General features: G+C 38.1%; 2 protein-coding genes across 2 annotated transcripts; one reads left to right on the forward strand and one right to left on the reverse strand.

Annotated features, from left to right (window-relative positions):
• The first annotated feature begins 2,524 nt into the window (after nucleotides 1–2,524).
• prdx5 (peroxiredoxin 5) lies at nucleotides 2,525–7,386 on the forward strand. Its single transcript, XM_079847435.1, has 6 exons — nucleotides 2,525–2,864; nucleotides 4,126–4,260; nucleotides 6,011–6,142; nucleotides 6,251–6,289; nucleotides 6,491–6,555; nucleotides 7,020–7,386. The coding sequence occupies exons 1-6, from the start codon at nucleotides 2,772–2,774 to the stop codon at nucleotides 7,123–7,125; spliced, it is 570 nt and encodes a 189-aa protein (XP_079703561.1). The 5' UTR covers nucleotides 2,525–2,771; the 3' UTR covers nucleotides 7,126–7,386.
• Nucleotides 7,387–7,493: 107 nt separating this feature from the next.
• On the reverse strand, nucleotides 7,494–16,989 carry nxf1b (nuclear RNA export factor 1b). The gene is made up of 21 exons (XM_079847415.1): nucleotides 16,725–16,989; nucleotides 15,400–15,625; nucleotides 15,144–15,312; nucleotides 14,950–15,033; nucleotides 14,746–14,850; nucleotides 14,447–14,527; nucleotides 14,291–14,360; nucleotides 14,105–14,193; nucleotides 13,766–13,873; nucleotides 13,575–13,684; nucleotides 9,943–9,979; nucleotides 9,716–9,787; nucleotides 9,575–9,630; nucleotides 9,381–9,488; nucleotides 9,231–9,289; nucleotides 8,812–8,927; nucleotides 8,689–8,731; nucleotides 8,517–8,586; nucleotides 8,232–8,414; nucleotides 8,065–8,125; nucleotides 7,494–7,967 (listed from the first exon to the last, which is right to left on the reverse strand). The coding sequence occupies exons 1-21, from the start codon at nucleotides 16,756–16,758 to the stop codon at nucleotides 7,929–7,931; spliced, it is 1,920 nt and encodes a 639-aa protein (XP_079703541.1). The 5' UTR covers nucleotides 16,759–16,989; the 3' UTR covers nucleotides 7,494–7,928.
• Nucleotides 16,990–17,217: the final 228 nt, after the last annotated feature.

Below are 17,217 nucleotides of genomic sequence, written 5' to 3' on the forward strand. Positions count from 1 at the left end.
AGTTCGGATTCAGAATTAGTGTGAAAAACCTCTAGGCCTGTTTTTAGCTTTAGTTGCGCTGCTGGGAGTCGTTTCATTGCTAAGATCCTTCATAAAATAACCCAGTAGACATACCAGTTACTGAACAATATTTAAGATTAATTTCAAAGGTTTAGCAGTAGACTCTTAGATTCTGACTGAGAAAGTAATATTTGTGAGTTTAGCACTGATATTGTCTACAATTCAATGACTTAACTTGCTAATGAAAAAGTAGCCTTCAAACACATTGTGATGCTTTCCATTCGTGTTAATCACATACCATCATTCTTTAGTAGCCTAATATAATACTGTACAATGATGATATTTTTCCAGTGTTCTTTAGACGTTGGAAATTAAAAACTGATGGTTTCAGCTGAGAAAAGTCATTTTAAAAAGTCTTGAAGGGAAAATGGTACATCAATGCTTGTTTTATCCTTTAGGGAGACATTACAGATGACCAGGGTAAAAAAAAAAAGAAAAGAACAACATGGCATATGATATATTCTAAAAGTATGCTAAGTCATTATTCGGCTACAATTGTTCTGTATAGATTATGTCAAAATGATCTTATGAATAAACCTGTATAAGTATTTCCAGCATAATTTATTGCAATGCATATTGCATTAAAGATATGAAGCAGTACACACTGATCTTTGATTTTTCATGATTTAGACAGAAGCCTCATGTAATGTGCCCATTTTTCCCCACAAACATCACAGGTGTCCTGTCCACTGCTGGGCGCCCTGACTGATGGCACCTTTTAAAGAAAATACTTTAAAAAATTATTATTGGCCCTCTTGACCTGTGGGTATAGCTAGAAAAAAAAATCCCCCATTTACTCTGTTCGGCCCTGCAGATATATTGCGTAAAAACTTTATTCTGTCTATATATTTCAATATTCAGTTTAGGTGAGATAATGCAGCATTAAATTTAATGCATCATTGAATTAGCTGAAACCGTCTTATTGCATCATATGTTTTATTATTGCATAACTCAAAATACAAAAAAAATACTACATCATCCTCCTTCCAGGAAATAAACTCTTAAGGACAAATTAAAGTCAGTAAGTCACTTTTTAATTTTTTGTTAAGCTTGTCAGTAGACGATCCACCTATTAGGATTAATAGCAGCATTAACTCTTTAAAAAAAACACACACACATTGTTATCTCATTTGGCCTTGAGCTCAAGGCTTGTAATGCCAAGTGCCAAAACTCATCAAACATCATTAACTGTAACCTTTCTGAAGGAATAATTATATCCAAGCTTAGTTTAAAATGTAGGCCACGTTTTAAAAATGCGGGACAACTTTCAACCCTTGTTTGGGTCAAATATGTGACCCAGGACCACAAAACCAGTCGCATGGGTCAATTTTTTAAAATTGAGATTTATACATTAAAGCTGAATATATAAGCTTTCCATTGATGTATATGATTTGTTAGGATAGGACAATATTTGGCCGAGATACAAATATTTGAAAATCTGGAATCTGAGGGTACAAAAAAAGAAACATTGAGAAAATCTCCTTTAAAGTTGTCCATTTATGTTCGCGATTGTGCTGCATTCACTCACAAAAATAAATGTTTTATATATTTACGGTAGGAAATTTACGAAATATCCCCCTTTGGGGGGTCAACCCTATGTTCCCACAACCCCACGGCCCTATGTTCCCACATTTCCAAGAATATTTTTTTTACTGAAAATTTTGAAAATTAGGCCCTATGTTCCCACAGCCCTATGTTCCCACAACCATATGTTCCCACAGTCCTATGTTCTCTCATTTAAATATGTCCCCCCACGAAGGGTATGTTTTAGTGCTTGTACTGGTACAGGGATAGCCCAATAACATTCCAGACAAGTCTTCCTCCTGTGAGGGATAGGTTTAGGTATGTTAGGATTAGGGTTAGGGCTGTGGGAACATAAGGCTGTGGGAACATAGGGCTGTGGGAACATAGGGCTGTGGGAACATAAGGCTGTGAGAACATAGGGCTGTGGGAACATAGGGCTGTGGGAACATAGGGCTGTGGGAACATAGACATGCTCCCCTTCTGGGGACATAAACTTTACTTAATATCCTAATGATTTTTGGCATAATAGAAAAATCGATAATTTTGACCCATATGTATTTGCTATTGCAACAATATACACGTGCGACTTGTGACAGATTTTGTGGTCCAGGGTCACATGTAGATGTAGGCCTATCACATTATAGAAAACCCCATTTTTTTAAAAAAGTTTTTAAACCCAACGGTTGGTTTAGCTAAGTGTTTTAAATGTTTGAACATGTCGGACCATTTTTTTTACCCAAACATGGATCGAAAAACAACCCAAGCATTTTTTAGAATGTATTCGAGATGGCACCATAATTTATTAACAAACACATTCATTGTCGAAAAGAATTTCTACAGAAATGTAGGCTACATATTACAAAAACAAAACAAATACTGTTGCCTATCAACAATGACGAGGGAAAACGATGTCATTCAGCTGAACAAATAGTGAGGGAGTGTCTTTTTGTTTGTTTCATCCTGCAAAGCAGTTAATTTGTGAAGGTACTTACTGTCATATTAACAGTATATTATCTTTATTAGAGTAATACATTTAATAAGAAGGAGTAGTCGCAGGTGAGCAGGTGCTTTGACTAAAATCCCTGTAGCGGGGGTGGGAGGAGGAGAGGCGGGACGGGACGGGACGGGAAGGCTGGAGGAGTGTTGTGTTCCTGGAGGCGCTGCTGGTTCAGTCTGTATATAAAGCGATGATTTCCACGGCACTACTACAGAAAGGCGTCCGAGCCGCTCACAGTATTAGACTGCTGCACTCCACACGCATCTCCAGCATGCCGATCAAGGTAAGAACTTTAACCAGGCACACCCAGAGACTGCACTGCATGTCGTCGGCTTTTACACATGACCATGGCACTATTTTCGTCGCACGGTGCCTAAAATAAACGCATTAGATGCTTCTGGATTACTGTGGCGGCCATGAGTGTTTTTTTAATGCGCGCATTTCATAGCCTAACATAAACACGGGTGTGTGCTCGTGATTCTACGTGAGCAGAATGACATTTTCGCTGCGATTTCCTTTTCCTGCATATTATTCAAATATGTTGTGGCCGATCAGTTAAAGTCAGATAACGTTAGTGGTGAAGAAGGAAGTAAACTATTTCCTTGTATAGGCCTCTGACGCGCAACGAGAGAAGAACGGGAGCGGTTGCGCGCTTGCAGATCCGATGTTTTACATTATAGATTCTTTAAAGTATCTAAAGTACATAATCTCAGGCTGCTTTAAACAAATTGTGGAGTTCAGTTGATCGTCATTTATGTAACGTTAACGTTACCTCAAGAACTTTACCAAAATTATATTCTGATATGCTAATGTGCGCAGTCGCAGTGTCATGCGCGCAAATACAAAACACAGTGTTAATATAGATATTAAAGTTAACCAATTAAGAGGTTAACATAGCATGTTTACACTTTATACAAATAAAATTACAATATATTTTATACTGTATGTATTTTTATTTATTTTTTTTGCTTCGAAAATCACAGAAAATGTCCTAATTGTCCCATATTTAAATTAGTAGCAGACTAGCAGGGTTACCAAAATTCATATAAAATAATGTAATATTTAGTTTGACCTCCTACACTTCATAATCCTTAAATATATTGATTTTTAAAAAGAAGTTCCAGGTCCTTGTTAAGAGTGAGCCATGAGGCTTTGTTTGACTATTGAGTTCAATGCATACAAAATATATTACAATTTTAGCTTTTGTATGTAAATTCATATGTAGGCACAGCTTATATTTATAGCAAAAAAAAAAAAAAAAAAAGTAATTTCATGCATTGAAGGACAAGAATTAAGATCATAAGTTTTGTAACATCACAAGAATCATTCAGGCGACTCGAGTGTGTCCAAACTTGTTGGTGATTGTGGTGACAGCACATGAAATCTGAAACTGAATCAGTTGTTGTCATCAGAGCTCTGTTGTTTGTGTGTTGCCGTGGCAATGAGTTGACTCATTAATAAATAATGGATTAATAAATGAATCGATTTGATCAGTTTTTTGTGTTTAATGCTGTATTATTCATGCTGTTCGTAACCTTTTTTAGGTTGGTCAACATCTTCCTGCTGTGGAGGTCCAGGAGGGAGACCCGGGGAATAGCATCTCAATGGATAAAATCTTTAAAGGCAAAAAGGGAGTGCTTTTTGCCGTGCCAGGAGCGTTCACTCCTGGATGTTCAAAGGTACCAACATAGGATCTGCTGGAATTACTGCTGCCAATTATTATTCAGTTTTGTGATATATTTATATATATAGGGGTTGGACAATGAATATGAAACACCTGGTTTTAGACCACAATAATGTATTAGTATGGTGTAGGGCCTCCTTTTGCAGCCAATTCAGCATCATTTCGTCTTGTGAATGACAGATACCTTCACAGTGGCCAGAGGGATTTTGAGCCATTCCTCTTCCAGAACGTTTTCTGACTTGCTCCTCTAAAACACCCCGAAGTGGCTCAATGATATGTAGATCTGGTGACTGCACAGACTATGGGAGATTTTCAACTTCACTTTTATGGTCATCAAACCATTCTGTCACAAGTCTTGCTGTGTGTATCGGTGCATTATCATGCTGTTACACGGCCCTTCAGGGTACAATGTTTGAACCATTAGGTCCACATAGTCCTCCAGAATGATTCGGTAGTTCTTGGCCATCAAGTACAGTAGGGAATGCCTTGATATTGCAGCCCAAACCATCACTGATCCACCGCCGTGCTTCACTCTGGGCAGCAACAATCCGGGTGTTAAGCCTTTTCTGGGCTTCTTCACACCGTAACTCCCACTGATGTGGGAAAGACAGTGAAGGTGGACTCATCAGAGAACAATACATGTTTCACATTGTCCACAGCACAAGATTTGCACTCTTGGCACCAATGAAACACATTTGGCATTGGCACGAGTGACCAAAGGCTTGGCTATAGCAGCCCGATTATACATCCCTTTCAGACACAGCTTCCTCTTGTCCACAGTTACTCGTGTTGGACGTGGTTCGTCCTACATGGTGGTATGCCGACATTACCCTGGATATCACAGCTCTCAATACACCACAAAGACTTGCTGCATTGGTCACAGATGAGCCAGTGAGACCCGCACCAACAATTTGTCCTCTTTTGAACTCTGATATCATGTCTCCCATTATTCACGAGTTCGCACTCACATATGATCAGATGGAGTCATAGGATCTGTGCATTAAAATAATACATTACAATAATAATATGTATGATAATATGTGCATTAAAAATACATTACTGTTAACTACAGCCAAAGCTAAAGTTGCTAAACTATTTTCTTCAAATGATTAAAATATAATGATGCTCAGTAAATCAATAATATGAAACAGAAGCTGTGATAGTTTTTTTTCTTCCCTATTGTGACATATATCAGAGTGAAACGCCTTCTTGAACAAGATAAAATGCAAGGCGGGTAAGACAAAATTTGTCATTTTGTCCATTGGGAATTGATTGGATCGTTGTGGTTTGCTATTGGTCGATCTCATGCGAGTTGTCCCGCCCCTTACGCCAGTAAACGCGTCATCGGAGAAGAGAAGAGAGGTCGAAGTTATTTCGATTAAATATTACAAGGGCATGTTAAAAAAAAAAAAATTGTGCACAGATAACTTATTTATAATAAATACTGCAATCTTTCATAAAAATAAAACAAGAATTTTGATTTCATGGTTAATTAATAGCTTTATAATGCATTAATATAGTACTATATGCATGTTATTAACGGCCAGGCCTGAAATACGACACTCAAGTGGTCCCTGAAAAGGTTGACGACCCCTGTATAATAACAAGTTTCTAAAGGAAGTATAATAAACCTAATTCTAATTAGGTTGGTTTTGAATGACTGTGTGCACATCTCTTTTCGTTCTATTACTGCAGCACCCGTATCACAGTCTCTTGTTTGTCTTAACTCACTGTTGTTTTCTCAGACTCATCTCCCAGGATTCGTACAGATGGCTGGGGATTTGAGGGCCAAAGGCGTGGATGAGATCGCATGCGTGTCTGTTAATGATGTGTTTGTTATGACCGCCTGGGGAAAGGAGAACGGAGCAGACGGCAAGGTGGGAAAACTCTCCGCCCTTTAATTAACCTGCTTTTTACTAAAACACAGTCTAATTAGTCTCGTTAAGGATTATCTATTGAGTCATTATATGGTTGATTTATTATAGGTGCGGATGCTGGCTGATCCCACAGGAGCGTTCACAAAGGTGACACTTGCTTTTGAAGTACCTTCATCCATGGGCCATTTCCAGAATTTTTATGCTGATCAATGCACGGCACATATTATAGATCTGGATGCATTAAAATCAGGAAATATTACAGGATTAAGTGGTATTTTACTTAAAAATGCTGTCCCAAATGTTCAGTGCTGTTTTAAGTACTATACTAATCTATTTTTCTCTATAAAGGCTGTGGATCTCTTCCTGGACAATGATCACTTGTTCCAGGTGCTTGGAAATTTGAGGTCTCAAAGGTGAGATGGTCTTCTTGAAAAAAAAACATGTCCCACGATTGATTGTGGTATCTACCTTATTCTGCAATATCGAAGTTAGCTATTTTCTGTGAATGTGCGAGACTTCCGATTCATTAGCCACTATAGGTAAATAACTAGAAGAACGACAAAGTGCAGTAAATGGTAAAACTCTTTGGGCTACAAATTAGTGTATTTATAATTTAACAATTACAACAGTTTGCAACATCAAGCAGCATAACATACTGTTTTTGTACAGCTAAAATAACTGGAAGCGAGTTCAAGTTACAAATGGGCACATCCGCCATTTGTAACTTGATTACATTAAAAATAAGGGGGCTAGTCTGATAAAATGTGAAATTGGAATCTACTCAATTTCATCAGTCTACTTCTCATTTTCATGTGAAAGTGACACTTTCACTTCTCAGTTGCCTCTGCTGATCCTGGATGTGTGTGTGTTTTTTCAGGTATGTCATGCTGATTGAAGACGGAGTGGTCAAGAAGCTAAATGTGGAGCCTGATGGGACAGGCCTGACCTGCAGCTTGGCCCCAAACTTTCTCACTGAGATTTAAGTTACCAGTTTACACTGTATAATCGGTCACCCTCCTGTTATCGACCTGATTGCCCATTTATCATTCCAAAAAACAGTGTAACGAAAATTCCCAACAATCAACACTATTGTACATGCTGTAGGGAAACCTATGCAAGGAACTAACTTGTTTACTTGGAGCGCACAAGTTTGGCTGTATCGCACACAAATGCCTGGTTCTGATGGTTATGTTGTATAACATGTAATGGTTACCCAGGCTGCAATAAATGTTTTCCTCATGATACACACATAATGTAACTGATTTTATGATGGTACAACATTATACTAAACGGTTTCATATTTTCTTTAGCTGTAGTCAAAATAAAACAATTAAATTTTCAGTCTAGTACATAAGATCATAGTTAATATTTATTTTACAAAACACAACACACAATGAACACATACTTTATTTGCCATATCTGTCCTATTGAACATGACAACAGTTAAAACTTACAGAAAACTTGAACCACAAAGTTGGTTTGGGGGGAGGGTGGGTATTCACAAAAAAAAAAAAAAAAGTGGAAAACAATTGGATCTTGGTGCCTTCCTGAGTTTTTTTTCCACTCTTCATCTCTATTTTTTTCTTCTTTTTGTCTTGAATGTTTTCTCTGTAAATCTTTTATTTTTAAATTCTTGTGGATAACTTTCTTTAGAAAAAAAATTATAGGGAAAATAAAATAAGACCAAAAAATAATAATAATAATGACAGATTTTATTTTAGATGGGAGGATAGAATTAGGAAGGCACCTTGTGGTTCAGAGTTTCCATAAAATCCCCAGCAATAACTCATTTGACAAATGCAACATCTGGGATCTTTCCTTGTGCCTGTAAGAGAAGAGACCCTTGTGAGATGAATGCAGGACACATGATCCTTTGTTCTAGAAGATTTACTGTGAACCATGAGAAAGGGGCACTGGCGTACCTTAAGACCGGTGAAGATCTGAGCAGCTCTGTCAAAATCCCAATCATTGTCTTGTAGGCACCTGAAATAACAAGCAAGTCTGACCTTAACAAGCTGTCCATCTTAGTATGAATCTAGAAACAGTACGATATCTAGTAGAAGTAACAAACATGTATTTTAGTCCTTACTTTTGAGACCATTCTAGGTTCATGCCAGACTTTTGGGAGAAGGCAGCAAGCATTTCTTGTTGGGGGGCGGACAGAGTGGGCACGGGGCTGCTGGACGGTGTGGGGGCGGGAGCAACGAACGCACGGCGAATTTCCTCTGTAGTGGCGTTTCGAACGAACAGCTCGTCATTCACAATGCACAGACTGAAAAGTTGAAAATAGGTTACAATGATGATATGACCAATGGCACATATTTAAGGCAACAACAAAAAAAAAAATTACAGATTTTTGTAACCGAGATCTTACCCAACTCCAGCAGGAACAGCAATGAATACTCGAGAGAAGGCTCTGTATGATTCTCGGGATTTACCGTCCACTTAAAAAGGAGAAGAGGGGGGGGGAAGAAAAATGAGGTTGTGTAATGATCAGCTCAGAGTAAAGCTACCAACTCTGAATCATTTTAGATAGAGGAACTCACTTTCTTTGAAAACTCCACTGACTGTAAATGCCAACAGTGTAGCCTGGAAATGACAAGCAATTAGAACCGCAAATCTGAATGTGAAATATGAAACCAGCAAACTGAACCGCAAGTTTAACTCACTGTGTAGGTGTTGACATCTACAATAAAGGAGGCGATGTCGTGCTGGGTTTTGGGGAGTTCGTTCAGGAAAGCCACCACATTTAATCGTGTGTGTTTAATCAACCGAAACCGTGTAGCTGAAAGAAAATGGCAAAACTCATCACAGAATTCAGGACACAAGCAAAAGGTGCGGTCACATTTACAGCTGCTCAGCAAAATCCAGTTATTTCAACAGGAATATGTGCAATCGGGACTTTTACGTGATGTCGAAAGTTGGTACAACACATTTTAGTTACAGAAAGCTGCCCGAAATGTGATCACACCTTGATGTTGCAAAAACTAACCCACAGATGATAGATGATAGTTTCTATAAGATGATAGAAACTCAGAACAGAGACTTTTAAGAGAACAGAGACAGAGATTATTAAACAATTACTTACTGGGGTCTTTCATGCGCTTGATATTGCGACTGTCTTTCTGGTATTCCCCTAAACTACTTCTGCAGACAAAAAGATTAACACTCAGTCTTTTAGTAGAAGTCAATAGCGGTGATGATGACGATGATATTGCATAGAGAAAGTCTACTGTACTTTGAAGGGTTCTGCGTGATGAAGGGAATGCTGAGGGAGAAAGTTGCTCCGTCATGGTAGCCGTCCAGAAGGGGCTGTCTGTTTCCTGAGTCATATATGCTGTAATACCTGGAAGGTGATAGAGGGTGAGCATTTTGATCTGAATGTATTAGTTCTTACATACATGTATCGATTAAGACCAAAAAAATACATACTGTTGCAGGAAGCAATGGATGATGTTCTTGATGTCTTCGGAGCAGAAGTAGCTAGGCTGTGTTCAAAGTTAAAGTGAGAGGTTAATAAGTATGAAAGTCAAATATGGGCGTCTCAAAGTGAAGAACAGATTGAGACCAAACCTTGCAGGGAGGAAGAGTCGCAGGAGCGACCTCTAAATCAAAACCAATGGGAGGCGGAAGGTCGTGTCCATCCTGTTGTTTAAATAATGAACAGACAAACAATGTGTCTAATATACAATTAAGCCAAAGAGCGAATGTGTGACATTTCAATTATTATGATTACAACACTTGTTCTCAAACAAACTGTGTTGGGTTACACCAACAGATAAACACTGTGGATTTCCTACCAGTTTGAGCAGCTTGGGGAATCGTTCCCGTATGGCACTGTCCAACAATCACAAAGACAGAACAAAAGAAACAAGGTTAGTACGAACTGCACATGTGCCAATGAAACCGTCACATAGAAACACTCAAAAACTTCAGCCGGGCCATCTTAAGTGCAGGACAAATAGGTAAAGAGTGTATTCAATCAGAGAAATATTTACTTACAGATAATTATCCATCAGGCTTGAGATATTGCGATACTGTGAATTTATTTTCATACAAAACGTTATGTACACTACTGCTCAAAAGTTTGTGGTAGGTACAATTTTTAAATGTATGCACACCAAGGCTAGATATTTTTTTAATCAAATACAATAAGACCAGTGATATTTTGTGAAACATGTGATGTGAAACATTACAACTTAAAACAACTGTGATGCAAAGCTGAATTTTCAGCATCATTACTCCAGTCTTCAGTGTCACATGATCCTTCAAAAATCATTCTAATATCCTGATTTGCTGCTCAAGAAACATTTATTATTATTATTATTATTATTATTATTAATAATGTTGAAAACAGATGTACTGTCTGCTTTATATTTCTGGCAAAACGCAATACAATATATGATTTTCAGGATTCTCTGATGAATAGAAAGTTCAAAAGAACAGCATTTATTTGAAATAGAAATCTTTTGTAACATTATAAAATGTCTTTACTGTTACTATTGATCAATTGAATGTGTACTTGATGAATACAGTTTAATAATAAAGCTTTTAAGAATAAAACTTTTGAACAGTAGTGTATTTAACCAAGTTTACATCAACACTAAAAAACAATAACCATTCGTTTCATTTGAATAAGTAGTGAAGGGTTACTGAATACTTGAGCAAGTTTGTCGTGTACTTGTGAGAATAAAAAACATGGGCATCTGAGCCATGCCACCAATGAGCCAATCACAGCCCTGCCCCAACTCCCTCCCACCCCGGCACATGGTACTTACCCATCCACAATACTCACCACTGGTGCCCCCTACAGGCCGAAACACAGACACAAGCAGGCTGGCAAACGATGGGGGCAGTGGGGTGTTGTGAGGGGTAGAGTTTGGTGAACATTCACACCATTCAATCAATCAGTCAGGCAGGCAGTAAGTAATTTTTTTGCACAATTAAGAAGTGTACCAGTGGAAAGGGTATAGTTTGATGTACTTGGACCAGATCCGACTCCCTGTAATCTGGTAACACTAGTGGTTCTTACTGGCAAAACTCTATGGGGTCCTAGTTTTGTGTTTTTTATTTTATTTTATTTTTTTATCAAATATCATCAGGCACTGACATACAGATCGACAAATACTGGCACGCCGAGTTAACTAAAATGCTTGTTCATAGCGTGCTTCAATATCTATGAAAAAATGATGCAGAACCAGGCTGCTCAAGATGACAATAAGATAAATATGATGATATAAGTAGCTATTAAGAATTTAGGGGAAAAAATAAACATAAAAAAATTATATAAATAAATACATTTATTTATAATAGACCTAATTGTGAGTGAATGCGGCAATACATATGGGAGGGGAAAATAAGTTTTTTGACACTAGAGAGGTTTAAATTTATGGATCAGCCACAGAGAAGACAGCTATACAGTGAGAAACCACACCAAAAGAGTGGGAGTTAATAAAAGGGGTCAGATGTAAATAAAGAGTTGAACCCTGAGCCTCTGAACAGATCATTATATGATAAAATAAATGAACGGTATAAAGGTGTATGGGTTTTATGTCCTACTTAATTTGGACCCTTCTATTAAATTTAAGAACAGCAGGGTATTTATTCAAACAATTAATTAAAGCTATATTTGAGCCCAGACACCTTACGTTTGTTTCCTATTTACTCTAATTTGTACTTTAGTCTATTTGATATGAATATTTGAAACTTGTTTCCTGTGATCCTCCTCCAGTATTTTCCTCTCAATGTTTCGTCTTTGACGTTTTTCCTCCAACATGCTCTAGGACGAGGATCATGAAAGTGGTCAGTCTGACCAACTACCCTCCACCTTTGAATACAGAAACAGAGAGACGAAGAGAATTGCCTCTACTCTCATTATTCATTTTGCAACATGCAGCAGAGCTCATGTTTCTGAGCAGTGCTTGGCTTAAGGTTTCTCTTAAAAACCTTCCCTCTCCTTCTCCACCCATGGCATCTCCTCACGAACAACTCTTCATCTTCGGTGATCGTTCTTCATCTTCAAGACGTTGGCTGTGGCCAGTTTTGCGGCTGTGCCTGCCTTAGGTTGTCCCTTAATCATGAGGTGGGATCTTACCCGTCTTTGGCTAACCAGCCTCTCACTGGCCAAACAGCATCAGCATCACTCCAGGTGTCAGACATGTGCAGGGCGGGTGGAGGGAAGAGGGTGCCAGCATTTTAGAAAGGTGGAGGTCAAATGTACTTAATCGATCGAGCATCATCTCCAAGATTATGTTCCATCCTTCTATGCCAACTTATCCATGGGCATTCTGGGAGGTCACATGATGAAGCTGCTGCTTAAATTGAATTAACTACTGAAGTATAAACTAATGAAATTTGCAATGTGCTAAAATGCTAGCATATTTACAATATGCTAAAAAGATAATCGGCGTGTTCTGTGCTAAAAGCTACAGGGACAACCAGGTGGGAACAGAGAAAAGAGTGTGGGGGGGGGGGAGCAAGAATGAAAAAGCAGGTGTGAGAAGAACCATAAAAAAGAACCAGAGGTGTTGACAAACTTGGTTTGTAAAGTTTTTAAGCTGCTTACTGGATTGCCACTGGAACACGAACAAGTAAATATTAATCACATGCCTGATGATAGTGGAACTAGTGGAAAATAACCAAGTGCTCACTGGTTAAGAGTTAATACACCTGCATATTACAGACAGGACTGAATGACTCTGGCGGATGGGATTGTTTTTTTCTTTAGAATAACATGTAATGATTAGGGACAATTAATAAGAAATAGCTCATTGTTTTCAAGTGTGATATTTAAAAAAAAAAGAAAAGAAAAAAAAAGAACACTTTCTACTAAGAATGTCCTTACAAATGTCACATCAGCCTCCTGTTGGGCAATTATTATTCCTACAGAATAAATAAAAATGCAATGTGTATTTTTAATGTTCAACACACATTATATGTCCGTCTCAAATTAAGCTATTAATAATCGAGGTGTATTTTTATGCACACCGGGTTTTTCTGTTTTTGTTAACTGTTTTGCGTATTGATACAAATGTCCATGCATATGCATGCTTTCATGTGCATGAGCGCACAATCACACAAACCCTCAAAGATTTTATTTCAGACCTGAAACATACTCTACGCAAGTACGTAACAGCAGACACTGGGCAAGCTAGATTTTGTGGTGTTGTGTCCCTAAATTGGTCACATTGCAAAATGTGATGCAACATGTATGCGTTGCATTATCAGTGCTGCCAGAGTGCTTTAGTGGACATTAGTGCAAACTATTTTTCTCTTTCATATCAACCTCTATAGTTTGAGGCACACAGAGGCTTGCTACTGCCGAGTAATGTAAAAGCACATTTGCAAGTCTTGTGCTTGACATTTGTGTACTTGTGTATAGTATTGTTCTTGTATGATGTTCAACAGACAACCAACAATTGAGAAGACTAACCTGACATAGTCAGCCTGGATCTTGAAGTGGCCACACAAAGGATTTCCCTCCAATGAGAGATCCACCAGCTTCAGATCTCTCAGTTTATCAAGTTCTCTCTCTGTCTTCAGCTACAAGAGGACACAATAATGCATGACTAAGAAGACTACAGGAAAAGGTAAATCTTTAGGTATCAGACAGCATACGCATACCTCATTGTGTGATAGATTGAGAATCTTCAGGTTGGGAACCTTGTTGACAATATCTGCCAAGTCATCCAGCCTGTATAACCGGTTGTTACTCAGGTTGAGACAAACCAGCTGTGAATGAAAAAATAAGATTTAATTGCATCTGTAGAGTTCATGTACACTACTGTTCAAACATTTGGGGTCTGTCAAAATTTTAAAACTTTAATACTTTAATATTATCAAATATAATTGCCATATTTTGCAAAAAAAAATTTTTTAAATGGGTTGAGTACATGCCTGCTGAGCTTTTTAGAAGAAATTTATATTTTCAGGCAATCATACATGTAAATTGTAATTTCTTACCTCAGGAATGTTCTCCTCAATTATTTTGATAACTCCCAGCATGGAGTTCCTCCTATTTAAAGTGACCTCAATATTTTGAGAAACCAAATCTGCCAGAAAAGGACCAACATTTGAGCAACATCCCACAACAAGCCTAGCAGAATAAGTGTTTAAGTTTGGAGAAAGATGACTGTAGTCAAGTCAAACCTGGATCGACTCTGATGTTGTTCAGATCTAGAGCCTGCTGTGATCCGTCAAAGCGTTTGGCCATGCATTGCTGCAGAAGACAGTCAGGTATATTATACATAAATTAATTTAATGAGAACATCCTCTTGAAGGCCGCTGGAGGTAACCATCACTCACCTTCAAATGCTCCAGATCCGTGGTCTTCAGATCAGTGTAAATCAAAGTGGGTGGTGGGCAGGAGTTCATAACAAGAGTCACCTATCCATTCAACAGATTAACTCTAAATTAGATTGTCAAACCAATGATTAAACAAGAATTTTACACAGATCTGCACATGAAAAATATAATTTAATTTTTTATGGTTACTATTGTAGAAGAATATAATTAGAATGATGACTAAATGCATCATAAACACTGAAAGATTACGGAAATGGCATCAGGTTTAGTGAAAGCATTTATTTTATTTTTTTTTTTACCTTATATCCATCTTTGTCTGTTATTTTCCGTGACACTTTAAACAAGGCATTAGCAGTAGTGGAGTCTTCAATATAAAACTGGGCCTTGTTGCCCTCAGTGTGATACTATGACCAAAAAAGACAAGACAGAACAGATTTAGCAATTTTACATATCGGTACATTTTCTATGGCATGCTGAGGAAATATATTTTATCGTAGCCTTACCTGAACAGCATGGAATGGCATAGAACATACGTTCTGAAGTGAAGTCAGAAGCCAATCTTTGTCGTATTTCTTCCCGAAAGGAATCTGTGGTCAGATACAAATACAACCACAATGCCATTAGGTCATAAACATGCTAAATCCTAAGATGTCAATAACTGCTTAATTCATGTGCTATTAATGTCTAATGTACTAACAGTCATTTTAAACCAGTTCTTGCGACTTCCATCAGCACCACTGCCACCTCCACCTCCTCTGCCACCATATCGATTGCCACCTCGATCTTCATTTCCACCTCCACCGCCACCTCGTCCACCTTTGCGATTGCGTTCCTCACGGCGATTCTGTGGCCGGCCATACGGATTGCTGAAAGTATAAAATCTTGTCTGTTGTACCGTGATGGTTACATAAGAAAATAAGTGTAAGTGTGCTGCATGCATCACAAAAGCTTACTATCTGCCCCGGGAGCCGCTGTCTTGCGGACCTTCCGCCATGGTCACATCTCCGTCATCATCATGCAGTCTCGACCGGGGACCAGGGCCACCTCCACCTCCACCACCACCATTGTAACCACCTCGCTGCCTTGGCCGAGAAATCTGATCGCTGTACAAGGGGGCTCTGAAAGGGCCTCTGCCTTTACGATTACGATGCTTTGGTCCACCGACACGGTCATCATGCTCTGAAAGATGCAAGATGAAAGAGTCAGAGGTGTGAAAGCCTGTCTTTAACAAATGCGAGTAACGTGTCGTAACTCCTAATCAAACAAGTGCAAATGTGCCACTGCTTGGATATTGGCTAAAATATCATTTTTGTTGCTGGAATAGAAACAAAAAAATAATTTCACACTAAATTGCACAGCTATACCCTTAAATATTTCATATTTTAGAAAGAAAGGGTGTGTTGGTACGCTGGACAGAATACACACTAGTACAATGTGCTTTTTTTTTCTTTTTTTTTTAATTGAGGACAGTGGCGATATTGTTGTTATGAAATAACAACATGGCAGTTATGAAATATTTGCTTGGTTAGGCTATATTTTCATTACTTATGTTTTAGTGACTTGGAAGCTTTCTATAGAAGTTGACTGAGCTCTAGCACAAATGTTATATTTTTTAGTTAACCAACTAGTCACTACAGAGGAAAGCATCTGTTTTACAAGACTTTAACCATATAAAGCTGTATCAAATTTGATATGTGAATTTATAAAGATTCTCCAAAGAAGACATATTGGGAGAAACAGAGTAACGTTAACAACTTATCATATAAAATTACATTGAAATTATGTTATCACCTCCTCGAAAACGAGCTCCATATTCTCATTATATCACACTATACGCGGCAAAAAGCCTGATGTATCAAATTTGATAACGTTAATAAACAAAAACACATATGGAAACTTGGCTAATATCACAGTTCAACATGACCTCAACACACATTATCACCACGCGGTCAGATTCAGTTCACCCCGCTCAATTTTCCTTTAACAAAATCCCAAAATAAAACACAAAATGCGGCTAAATCAACCGATATAATGAGTTTATTGTTAGTCTAAACTAACTGCTAACAACAAAAGCACATTACGGCCCAACAAAAACAAAAGCTAGCTGGCTAGAGATAACTTATGTAAATGGTAGAGTAACGTTACACGGCACCAGACCCCAGAGAGCTACAAAATTGTCTTTGGGGTTTAACAAGATCGTGAATAATCTTACCTAAACATCATTAATGGTAGAGAATTTAAATGGGTGTAAGCGCTTTTGCTAACGGCTCAAACTTACCACTATAGTAGCGCGAGCCGTCCGCGGTCGCCATCTTTAAAGAAGGCTTTTACGCTGCTATTTAAAATATAGGACTTCCACGTGTTATTTTCCTATTTTTGTATATAAAAAGAAATCAAAAGAAATTAAGATAAACGCTTTGAAAGCCTGTGAGATCAGAAGAGATCCTTTCTTGACAGTGTTTTGCGAGAAGAAGAATCCGTCTCAAATTGCAGCTGCGCCAGTTTCTTCTTCGAACGCACAGTGGAAGTTTACACACCACATCATCGTTGCCACCTAGTGACAGCCAATGAGTGACTGCCCGTTCAAGACAACGGGAAACAATTGCTTTAAATCTCCGATTTATTAAATAAACACAACAAACATCCAAGAAATATAGAGCAAAATATTAACATTCTTCCGTTCGATATGCTTAAAATTGCTATGCAAATGAATAAAGCAGATATAATAGTGAATCTTTGATGACAGTGGACAAATAGGCATAAACCACTAA

Source organism: Squalius cephalus (genome assembly GCF_949319135.1).
Source record: "Squalius cephalus genome assembly, chromosome: 17".
In the NCBI taxonomy this organism is placed as follows: Eukaryota; Metazoa; Chordata; class Actinopteri; order Cypriniformes; family Leuciscidae; genus Squalius; species Squalius cephalus.

Excerpts from the sequence above, each read along its gene's own strand:
- prdx5 (XM_079847435.1), top strand. The coding sequence starts at position 2,772 with ATGATTTCCACGGCACTACTACAGAAAGGCGTCCGAGCCGCTCACAGT. Across the intron at positions 2,865-4,125 it reads TCTCCAGCATGCCGATCAAG|GTTGGTCAACATCTTCCTGC; the intron begins GTAAGAACTTTA and ends AACCTTTTTTAG. Across the intron at positions 6,290-6,490 it reads CCACAGGAGCGTTCACAAAG|GCTGTGGATCTCTTCCTGGA; the intron begins GTGACACTTGCT and ends TTCTCTATAAAG.
- nxf1b (XM_079847415.1), bottom strand. The coding sequence starts at position 16,758 with ATGGCGACCGCGGACGGCTCGCGCTACTATAGTG. Across the intron at positions 15,313-15,399 it reads AGCGGCTCCCGGGGCAGATA|CAATCCGTATGGCCGGCCAC; the intron begins GTAAGCTTTTGT and ends TTATACTTTCAG. Across the intron at positions 15,034-15,143 it reads AGAACTGGTTTAAAATGACT|ATTCCTTTCGGGAAGAAATA; the intron begins GTTAGTACATTA and ends ATCTGACCACAG.